The 12,446-nt window shown below is 28.8% G+C and overlaps 1 protein-coding gene across 8 annotated transcripts in view; it reads left to right on the plus strand.

The window, feature by feature from the left end:
* Positions 1–12,446, plus strand: part of Ca-alpha1D (Ca[2+]-channel protein alpha[[1]] subunit D) — a 659,257-nt gene that overhangs the window by 552,835 nt on the left and 93,976 nt on the right. For all 8 annotated transcript variants that reach the window (XR_012756106.1, XM_075363219.1, XM_075363216.1 and 5 more), the window contains 2 exons: positions 6,350–6,538; positions 11,844–11,946. Coding sequence is in view for 7 of the 8 variants with exons in the window: in XM_075363219.1 (XP_075219334.1) it covers positions 6,350–6,538; positions 11,844–11,946 (292 nt within the window). In the remaining variant the exon portion in view is untranslated. The remainder of the gene's footprint in view (positions 1–6,349; positions 6,539–11,843; positions 11,947–12,446) is intronic.

Genomic DNA, 12,446 nt, shown 5'->3' on the forward strand with positions numbered 1-12,446 from the left:
ATGTATGCATGAAAAATAATTTTACATAAAAGCTATAGCGATTGAAGCAGTATTTAATGCAGAAAGTAATTCTTGTATGTACTTTATTTGAACAAATTTACTGTTTTTTAATTTTTATTTTATGAATTTAGTAATTTATAATTTTACAAGTTAAGATAAAAATTTAAAGTAATATTACTCCAACTGAATGTGATGAAATAAAGAATTAACATCAAAACTTATAGACTCAACAGCCTTGCATGTAATGAAGGTTTTTTATATATAAAATAGCTGACCCCGGACAAAAACACAACTGTAAGAGGTCAGTACATGAGGGTAAGTAAAAAATAAAACAAATAAATAATTATCATAATTATGTATTGAGTTGAAAAAAATGAAATGTCAATGAGGTTTTATATAAACCAACTAAACTTTTGTGAGTTTAGCCCAATGGTTTTACCAATCTTTTGGATTTCAAACGAAAAGGAATTTTTTTTGTTTATTACCTGGTCACTGTTGTATAATGTTGATGACTACTTCAGGATGAATTTTTTCATTCTAATTGTTATTTAATGGATTAGAAGAATGGATTTAAGCATAATTCCATTTGTTTTTGGATCTCATTTCTATTTAATCAATACTACTGCATTTATAGGTCTCTTTCCCTAGAAATATTTTTTTGCTGTTTGCTTCTATCCCTCAGAAAGAAATTCTTACTTGCTATGGTTTTCTTCCTCGATAATGCGATTCAGCTGTAGTCTTGAGAATGTAGAACTGGTGGTTCATTGTATCATTGTTTTGTAACACATGATAATGTCAAGGCTGTGCATGTTGTTTTATTAAATGCATTTAGAGACAGTAAACATTTTTTTAGAAATTAAATGACAGGACGTTTCTCTGACAAGTAGTTGTTCTTCATAGTTAAATATTTGAATGTTATAGCCCTTCAACTGTACAACTAAATTAAACATTGTCATCGAAGATGATGACAGATGAGTCAGTTACTGATCATAGATTATCCAGAAGACATATTTGTATGTATTTATAAAGACACCATCCCTTTCTATAGCAGTTAATTACTCTATTTATTCTTTACACTTTAAAAATGAAAGGAGATATTTCTCTCTTGTACTTTCTATTATTTTTATTATAACATAAATACTTGAATTCTTAATTAATGTTTTTGACTTCTGTGTTAGAATAAAAATAAAAAATGAACAGTGTGTTAGTGTTGTATATTGCTAACACTTGGATATTATTGTACATTACTTGTGATATTCAAAATTATTTGAATGGATGTATCAGAAAATTTTTCTAGTTAGCCTGCAGCAATTTTTAGTCAAATTCTAAATGCATATTAACAGCTGAAAGAAATTACATTTTCCTGCTACTGACTTTGGAGATAATCAGTGAACTGATCATATAGTAGTATGACTTAAATATTCTGAAAACCCAGTTGAATTCATTTGAAAGAAAAAATAGAATGATGTTAGAGAGAAGAAACAGCATTTTCCACTACCTGTAGGTCTTGACTTCTGGAATGTTGGCATAGTAAATATCAGAAACCAAAATTCTGAACAACAATATATTATTTATTAACAGTAATTTTTTTATGCTCAATAAAACTGAAAGTTTACTTTCAGTTTTATAAATTAAAAAAAATTTGCTTTTACTTCACAGTAGTTTTCTCAAAAATGAGAAAATAAAATAAGACGATACAGTATATGTGTGCATTCATCATTGTAAGAGAATACTTAAGTTTGAAAATAATCACTGTATAAAAAATTATTCATTTAAAAGATTTTGCAGCTGTGACTTTATATAGTGTCGTGAAACATAAAAAACTTCATCTTATAAAACTATGTTTTTGTGTTTTTTCCATTTTAAAACAATATTCTGCTGTACAAATATAAATAAGTTTAACTAAAATGGTTATTTATTTAAATATTTTATTAACTTTAGGAAAAAATGTAGGTGAAATAATACTCTGATAAGCTATATCTTTTCCATTTTATTAAAACAATAAATTCAAGAAATATTAAAGAATGTCTTTTTTTTCATTTATTACTGTTAAAGCAGATAACTTTTTCAAAAGAAATTTTTGTAACTTATGTCATACTTTGTATAATCAGAGCACCAGAATAAATTGATTAAATTGGATTCGATCTGAAATGTTTTAGTTTTTTATGTTTTAAACTTTTTAATATTTAATGAATTTTATAATTAGAAAAAAAACTGTACCACTGGTATTGTCAATAATGAATTAGTGTAAGCTAAAACACCAACTGTAACAAAAATATAGCAATAAGTCAGCATTATAACGATAACATTTTTATTCATCTTATTCAGCTTCTATTTTGTATATAAAACAGATTTTTACAGCGACTTATTATTATCTGCCACCCTCAAATTTTATTTTAAATAATTTTTTGTACAATTTTAAATGTATTTTTTTTTTTTAAATTAAGACCTGTTGATTGCAGAATTACTAACAAGTTTTTTTGCAGACTCTAGTTGAAACTTGTATTACTTTATGTATATGATGCTGTTGCTTCTAATTGAATTTATCAAATGAGTTATGATGTCTGCTAGACAGTAAAGAACACAGTGTCTGACAGGACATTAATGTTTGTCTGATAATTACATTCCAAACCATGTGTTGATCATATCTAATGAAAAGAGCTTGAAATATTCATCTCAGCATTTTAATAAGAAATTGATTGTACCTATTTTCCAGTTTATGAATTAATTATAATGTATAACCTAAATAACATTAACAACATGTATGTTTAAGGTCTTTTATGCTGTTGCTTTTTCACATTTCATCATTTAATGAATAAATATATTATAATAAAATAGCCAGTAACAATTTGATGTTGTAAGAAAGTCCATGATGACTTATTCAAACAACAGCACCAAGCAGCCGTTTACAGTCAATATTTCTGCTTTAGCCAAACCTTATATTTATCATTAAATAAGTTGTGTTCACTAATTTTTCTTTTTTTTGGGGGGGGGGAACTTTTGTGATTGTAAGGAAATATTGTTTGAGTTTGATTAGCCATAACTTAGAGTTTAAATTAGTATGTTGGTTCTTATTTTATTCGAAACATAATATGTTTTACATAATGTTGAATAAGAAATTTATTGTACTTCATGAAAACTATAACTGAACTTCTCATTGTTTACCTGGTTAGGATAGTTGAATAGCTTACTGCATTTTAAATTTAAAAAATTCTCTACGTCACACTATATTCTCATAAAAAAAAAATAATCATTAAAAATATAAATTAGATATCATCCCAGTTTATCAATCGAATTAGCATACTACCCCTAAAGGTTTGCTGAATTCACTTTCAGATTTATATAGCATAAGAAATATATTTAATAATAGAAATTGACTGTTTCCTATTATCTAAAAAAATTAGCAAATTTTTGATCAAGAGAAATAAAAATAATTTTTTTGGAAGTAAAAAAAAAAAAAACTGTGTAATATATTATATAATTATATAGAAATTATCTTGACTTCTATATATTTATGGTCAAGTAAACCGTAAAGACAGTTTGATTATAACATTTTTAATATAAAACTATTATGATTAGCCTACTTCTCTGTCACTGTCAACAGTGAGGTATTTGTGTAAGTGATCCAAAATCTTTAAAGTACTCCATCATATTCCTTTATGAGCAGTCTATTTAACCTCTGATAACTTCTTTCAATCCATTGTCACTTCCAAAAGGCTTGCCGACTGAAAATTTCTTCAACCTTTTGAAGAGGTGGAAATCACTCAAAAACTAAGTTTAGACTATATGATGAGCAAATAAAAATGTCTCATTTGAATTTTTCCCAGAAACAACATATCACAGCTGCAAAATATTGATGAACAATACAGAACCCTTTGTTAGCTGCCCTTGTCCCCAGTTTTGAATAGTGCAGTGCAAATTTTGGAAATTTCACAGGCTTTTGTAGAAATCATCGCTCTTATGGCATGATGTCAGTCGAGAGGATATCTAACTGATCATAAAACATTGTATTCATTGACTTCCACATAAACAGATTTTGACTGATTCACATTTGTTTCTGGTCTTTAATAGAAGCTGACAGAAAAATTTTTTTGTAACCTAAATCCTAATTGACAATTTTACAAAAGTTTATCTAGAAGCTTTTGAAAAAAAAACACTTTCTAATCCTGATTAGTATTTTTTTAAATCTTTTCACTACACACTTCTTCAAGTCATAGCTGGTGATCAAGAATAATCTAAAATTCATATTTATTATACAGTTCCTAAACATCTCTACAAAAAACCATAATTTTTTTTAACACCATGTACAGCAACCAATATGTGTGGACTTCGCCTGATGTCACATTTTGAAAGTCCAGAAAAGTATCATTTCTAATTTCATAGTCTGCAGCAACATGTATTTCTTCTTCAATTTTAAAGTGTAAATGACTATAGGAAAACTTACTGGTGGAATAATGGCACATGATGTCAACAGATCAATTGACACAGATGGTCATGAATGGTCATTACTTTCAAGATAACCTTTGTATATAAGATGGTTTCTATTTTGGTTAGAATTAAAATTTTTTATTCACTAGTGAATAAAAATTAATTAAGAAATTAAAGTAATCTCCTCTAAATATTTTTAATTTAGTGATATATAGTATTATATTGTAAGATCTTTTCTTTATTTTTATTAAGTAAGAAAGATGAATACAGTGCGTTTGGAAAGTTGCTGTGCGTTGGAATTATGGAAGTGTAATGACAAAACTTTCTTAAGTATTACTTTGAATTTTTATTTCATTATTTTATAAAAACAACAGTAACTGGAATAGTTTATAAACGGTTTTGAAAATGACCTCCAACATCAATACAAAACTGCACACATTTCAATTTATTTACAAACATTTAACCAGTTGATTTACTGTAATATCTCGTATGTATGCTGTTATTACAGTTTTTAATTTGTCAATTGTGCATCGTCTGTTGTGATAAAATGCTTGTTTCACTGCCCCCCTGTAGAAGGTAATCTGGGGGAGTCAGATCAGGCGATCATGCAGGCCACAAAACCCTCAAAATTATTCATTCACCAAAGACATTTTGTAAAAAAAGCCGTTGATCTGTGTGTGCTATGGCACCATCTTGTTGCAACCAACCGTGATTGATTTCCACTTCTGTTAACTGACTAATGAAGTTTGTTAAAACAGCACAATAACGATCACTTTAACTGTATTTTCAAAAATGATTGGACCCACAATGCATGTTCTACTCACACCAACCCAGACTCCAATTTTTGCTTCGTGTAATTGATGGGAATTAGTTGTTGACCACAGTTGTGTATTTTGTGAATTATGTACCCTCCCAGATGAAACCATGCTTCACCTGTAAAAAAAACATAATGACAAGGATACCTACAGAATTTTGGTCAATAAAATGTTTAAACCATTGACAATAATTTAGTCTTTTGGCATGATCTGTAGATTTTAGTTCTTGAACACAAATTACTTTGTAGAGGAAAAGTTTTAGTTTTATTCTTATAGCTTCATTAGTAATAGCAAGTCCAATAGCTTGCTGTTGTGCTAACTTACACAGTGACTTGATGGAATTTCAGCCATAGCATCCGAAATATCAAGCAGTTTCTTTTGGTTTAGTTTAGGTTATTTTCCACTTCATCGATCAGTGTCTTAACAGAGCTTGTTGCTCGAAATGTTTCGATAAGAGTTCAAATTAATTTGCAGTGAGAAACAGGAGTATTTTGAAACTGTGACAGATATTTGTACTTCATTAAATCAGTATATTTGTCACCTTCATAAAGACATGTTCAACGAAAAAAGAAAAAAAAATGCATTCCTCTACCAAAAGAATCATTACGTTTCTCGCAGTTGTTGATTCTAATAAATGAAACAATAAGAAATGAAACGAAGCACATTCAGTTACTGAGCAGTGCCCAACGAACCCACAGGGCAATCAACCTAATGCCGAAAGAACAGAATGCACCACATAATTCTAAAACATGCTGCTCAACAACTTTCCGAATGCAATGTGTAAACTAATCTTTTTTGCTTTATTATAATACATTTAAAATTACAAGAGTGTCTGATGATGTTTGAGAATTAATAAAAGTATCCATTAATAAATTATAAGATTTTAAGTTACTCCATATAAATGTTGATTTTTATGAACATTGATTGTTAAACTGGTATTTCTATTTATATATTTTTTTCATGTTTGTGTATCTCATAAATAAATTTTTTTTTTATTTATCTCGTGTTTAGATACAAATTCTTGAATTTCTTATTTTCTTCACAGAATTTTCTATATTTAAATTGATAAAATCTTGAAGAAGTGTGAATTGTTTTTTTTTTTTCAGAAAGGACCAAGTTTAATTTCCATCAACTTCTTTCGTCTATTTCGTGTAATGAGATTAGTTAAACTCTTAAGCAGAGGAGAAGGCATTCGTACACTTTTATGGACATTCATTAAATCCTTTCAAGCTCTGCCTTACGTTGCACTTCTTATTGTCATGTTATTTTTCATTTACGCAGTTATTGGAATGCAGGTAAATTATGTATAAAAAATGTAATTGTTCTGTTATAAAAGATTATCGTGTAACACATTACTTACTACATAGTATAGAAAAAATTATTCCAGGGGGCATTAAAGGCAAATACATACAAAGTTTATATCATTGAGTGCTCATTTCCTGTCTTTATTTTAAATCCTTTCATGTCCAGACTAGTTATATGCATTCCTTATGTAACAGGCACTAAAACTAATAACAGTTGAAGTTAAGACATCATACACATTGTTAAAATGAGTATCTGACATCAGATATTTTATCCCTCACAGACTAAATAAATTTACTTACTGGTACTCTTCACAGCAGCTGATTAAATTATTTCATTAATTGTATTTTCCTATGTTCATTCCTTCAGGAAGCAGTTCTTAACTATTTCCTGGAACGTGTATATTCATTCGCTTGCTAGGATGCATAGTACAACCAGAGACTTGTGGAGATAAAGAATGGTAAAAATCAAACTTAGAAGGGAACCCAGAATTATTTTTTCTGTAACTGCAGTGAAAACCAAATAGTAGCAATTATCTAAAAGAAAATGTTTTAATACATTTTAAAACTTTTTAAAAGAAGATTAATCCTTAGATATGCTGACAATTATTATATAGTTATTATATAGTTACAATCCTCATAACTTTGCATATGTTCATAAGTGAATATCTTGTGCTGTGAAAAGAAAAGCACATTATTTATGATGAGTATTACAATGATGAAAGTCTGAACTATAGGCAGGATTCAAATAAATTACTTTTAATAAATAATAGGAATAATAATAAATAAATAAATAAATAAATATATATATATGACAATAGTATATACTTACTAACTTACTAATGATTTAAAATTTTTATCTATATATTAAAAAAAAAAAAACAAAAAAAAACTATATTTTTAACTATATATTTTATTTATAATTAGTCTTTTTTACAAAAAAATTGAACTGCTGATGATGGAGTTAAAGCTTTGAAAGTGCTACAAAGAGATTGGTGAATGCCCTTATCTTTTATTGAACTGTATCTGTTGGATTTAAATATTTATTTGTTAATAATTATTTGATATAGTATTATATAATGTTCAAAAAAATAATATATATGTATATGTAAGGTAGCATAAGAATCCCTAATTGTTTGAATGAACTTTCGTGGCAGTAGTATGAGTTTAATTTATTGATGATACAAATAATGCTCTTGTGCATAATATTTAGGCTGTATAGAATCTCCCTCTTTCAAAAAAAAAATTAATAATTCATCAATGCATATACATAATATATCGTCCCAAAGTTTTACCTACCCGTTGTTCTGTTCAGTGTCAATATCAATATGACAATCTATGCCCGGTTTAATTTTGATTATAAGTATTGTATATGAGCTCATTTAATACAAGTCACATAATATTTCCTAACCTATGTTGTTCATTAACTAAGTACCATTAGTAATAGTGCTGGTAGTAACAATACTAAACAAGGAGCTACACAATTAGCTTCAAAAGATCTTTTGAAGAACAATTTGTAGGTAATTTGAAAGTAAGTCTCGTATAATTTTTAATAATTTTATTGTCATACTTCGACATGCTATACAATAAATGCTAACAATTTGCTAAACAATTTGTAGGTAATTTGAAAGTAAGTCTCGTATAATTTTTAATAATTTTATTGTCATATTTCGACATGCTATACAATAAATGCTAGTTTACTTGCACCTAGCTATTCTCAGTTTTATTCTTTATCAGCAGTTCTTGACAGTTATCAGTACGATTTATTATCACAAAAGTAACAGTGTTTTCCTTTGGTTCATCTTTGAATTACTATCTTTTGCTTGATAATTGTAGATAGCTGAAAAAGAGAAGTATAACAATTTTATTAAATTAAACTTTTGAAAATGCAGCTGTTGCTGTCCTGTATGTATATGTTTATAAACACACACACACACACACACACACACATACATATATATATATATATATATATATATATATATATATATATATATACACACACACACACACACACACAACATGGTGAATAAAAACATTTAATTATGAATAACATTTATACTGTAAAAAATCAAAATACAACAATTTAGGGAATAATTAACTGTAATAGAATTTAACAAATTTTTTTATGAGAAAAAGAAAAGTTGACAACACAGTTGTAGGACTTTCCCGTCATGTGACTATTTATAAATAAAATATAATTAATATATTAATGACATATTGAAAAAAATCCCACATTATAATTATAAGATAATAATATTGGCTTGAGGTTAAAACTGCAGATTTAAAATCTGGTGTTACTAAATAAAAGCTTCTATTTCAACAGCTATAAAATATTAGAATTGTTTTCAGTACCCTTGAAAATGTTTAAATTGATACCTCACACAACCGTATTTGTTAATTTTGAGCAAACCCCAAGGTGGAAGTCTAAGTTCAATTTTATAAAATACCTTTTTTTAAAGAAGTTTTGATTGCAATAAAAAAAAAGAAGAGAAATGTTAAAAAATGCTTGACTTTTGGTTAGGTCCAGCTGCTTTTTAGGGTTTGGTTCTCTAATTTAGTAAAGATTAATTTATATGCATAATTAGATGACAATAGAAGTAACCACAATGAAAAACAAGCATCATAGCAATTACAACAACGCTTCAAAGTTTGAGCATTTTTTGAGATAGTGACTTTTGTGAATTTGCAAAAGTTTTTTTGCAAATATTGTTATTTTTTAATTGTTAACAAATGTGCCTAAGAAAAATATGACCTTAATTAGGTGAAATCTCGAGATACTGATGGTAACCTTGCTCTACAGCCTCACCCTCTTGACCTTTATGCTGAAAATTTAATGTCATCAATACTTCATATATAGAAGTAATCTGACCAATTTTGGTCAAAATCGGTCCAGTAGTTCTGGAGATATAATGTGATTTAGAGGCCAATACCAAGCACATATATATATACATATGAACATTAACATCCGGAAAATTTCCATCTTTTTTTTTGGGTTCCTTTGGTGTCAAAACATCAAGATCCGGTAAAAACCACATATTATGCCCAAATTGGATCGATTACAATACTTTCCCTTTATTTATGTCTCAAAATTAAATAACTTAATGACACATAAATTTGCATATTATATTAATCATAAATAAAGTAACAATTTCACTTGACTCCAACTGCTGTTTGTAAAGATAAACCTAAAAAACTAAACACAACACTTTATCCAATTCACACATAACACGTCTTTCGTTTGAACAGTTATTTCAATGTAAAACAGACTATTTCAGTTTAGTTAATTTAATTTTATACACACTATTTAAGTTTGCAAAATTAATAGAAAATGTTAACAGTATTTTAATTACAATTTTGACAATATATTACAACTATTGACATTACAGTTTTGCGTAGTAGAATGATTGTAAAAAGAAACACTCAAGTGAAACACTCACTAATGTGAGTAATACATCTTGGACAGTATGTTTTCACTTTAATTCTTTTTGCTCATCTCATGGAATAAACTATTTTCTTATAACATATTTTACATATGGAAGGCTTTGGTGTTTTTGTCAGGATATGTTGTACTAGAACTAGCTGTGGATTTTCTGTTTTTATAAATAATGATGCAGCATTTTACTGTTAAAACACTGTAATTGTAATTTTTTTATTACTGGTATATTACTGGTACTTACATCCTTGTTTTACTGTTGAACAGGGGATTTTAAATAGTTTTGTTTGCAACACTTATTAACCTTAAACAAGTTCTACATGACCACCTTTTGTAGTGCATAAATATCTAGATGATATTCAATTTCACGCACACATGAAGAATAACTGGAATTATTCTATTAATCATTAATTATACCTTCAATTCTTCTTTTTAGTTCATTGATGTTGTCAGCCTTCATTTCGTATACCCTGTCTTTGACAAACCCCCAAAGAAAGAAATTGGGTGGCATAACATCAGGGAATTGAGGTGGCCAGGGAATTGTTCATTACTGCCTATTAACATTGAGAAAATTGTTCAATGTAGATAGTCCCTAACATGTAAACTGAAGTGTAATGGTGCATCATCTTATTGGAAGTAAACATTTGGTTGCCAATATCCAATTTGTGGTACTGCATACTCCTTTTTTTCCTGTTTAGCTTCCAGGAATCACCGTTGGCTATTACTTCAGAGGATGAATAAGGATGGTATGTATATGAGTGTATCTTGTGCAGTCTCAGATTGACCATTTTTGAGATGTGTGGTTAATTGAAACTCAACCATCAAAGAACACCGATATCCATGATCTAGTATTCAAATCTGTATAAAAGTAATTGCCTTTACTAGGATTTGAACGTTGGAACTCTCGACTTCGAAATCAACTGATTTGCGAAGACGTGTTCACCACTAGACCAACCCAGTGGGTTTACTGCATACTCCTGTAACATGTCTAGATAACTAGCACTAGTAGCGATTGACTTGGCAAAGAAAAATTGTCTGATCACTTCATAAGCAGTCAACCCACATCAAATGTTAATTTTCAGGCTATCACGTTGTGTTTGTGAAATGGCATGAGGATTCTCGCTACCTCAAATCTTAAAATTATGACAATTAACGTGATCAGAAACATGGAAGGTAGCTTCATCAGAGAAGACTAGTTTTTCTAAAAATGTATTACCTTCATTCAAATTATCAAGAATATCCAGAACAAAATTGTAATGGTGTGGTTTATCATTATCTTTATTTGCATGCAGTAACTGAATTTTGTATGTATGAAGTCTTAGCTGCTTGTGTAGAACCTGCATAATTGTCTATTCCAAGTTCTAAATTTACCCATTTCCTGAGTCAATTTACCCAGACTTCTCTGAAAAGTTTCTCTTACTCAATCCACAACTTCCTAGGAGATGGGAGGTTTGCCAGCACCTTTTTTTGTGTACTACTCTTCCTGTATCCTCAAACTGCTGATACCAGCATTTAATAGTCTTTATTAGGAGGATCATGGCCGTACAATAAATAAAAACATCTATGAACAGTAATCACAGATGCACTTTAATGAAACCATAGTACACACATTCCTTTCTCCTGTATGGAAGCCATTGCTTAACTAAATATCCCTCTTTCATTACATCATGCTGGTGTGTTCATTCAAGGTCATCAGTAACGCTAGTACTTACACCATGTTTGAAAAAATCAGCACACTCTACATTGCAGTGTTCATTTTTTAACTCCTTAAATGCACTGAATGATTTATATTCACTTTGTATGTCTCACTGCAGCCAACCTGTTAAGTTGGTATTTGTGTTTGATTCAATTTTATGATTTCAGGTGTTTGGAAAGATTGCATTGGATGGAGATACATCAATCAATCGAAATAATAACTTTCAAACATTCCCACAAGCTGTTTTAGTACTGTTTCGATCAGCTACAGGTAAGAAAAATGCATGATATACCGTTTTTGTTTTATCTCAGGAAGTAGTAAACAATGCTTACTTCTCAGGTAGATGTAACATTACTGATCACTTTGATAGAATTCCTTTTATAATGATAATATTTCTGTTGCTCACAATGTGAAATTTCTGGGTGTTTTATTAGATAAAAGTTTCTCTTCAGATGATCAAATTGATTTTTTCTGTAACCAAATCAAGTCATAATAGTATTTTGCGCTGAAGCACTTTAATGAAATGTTAAGTTTGTCATTATTATTAAATATTCATTATGCCTGCATATCTTCTTGTTTAAAGTGTAATGTCATTTCTTGGGGTTCCCTCAAGAAGTCAGAATGAGTTTTTAGGATACAAAAATGTGATTTCAGTTCATTTTCTGGCTCCTAATAAGTATGAATTTTGTGTACCTGCATTTAGAAAATTAAATATATTAACTTTTATCCTTTTTTTATATTTATAAATGTACAATCCTTGCTAAAAAAAA

Source organism: Lycorma delicatula, chromosome 4 (assembly GCF_047948215.1).
Source record: "Lycorma delicatula isolate Av1 chromosome 4, ASM4794821v1, whole genome shotgun sequence".
Lineage (NCBI taxonomy): Eukaryota > Metazoa > Arthropoda > Insecta > Hemiptera > Fulgoridae > Lycorma > Lycorma delicatula.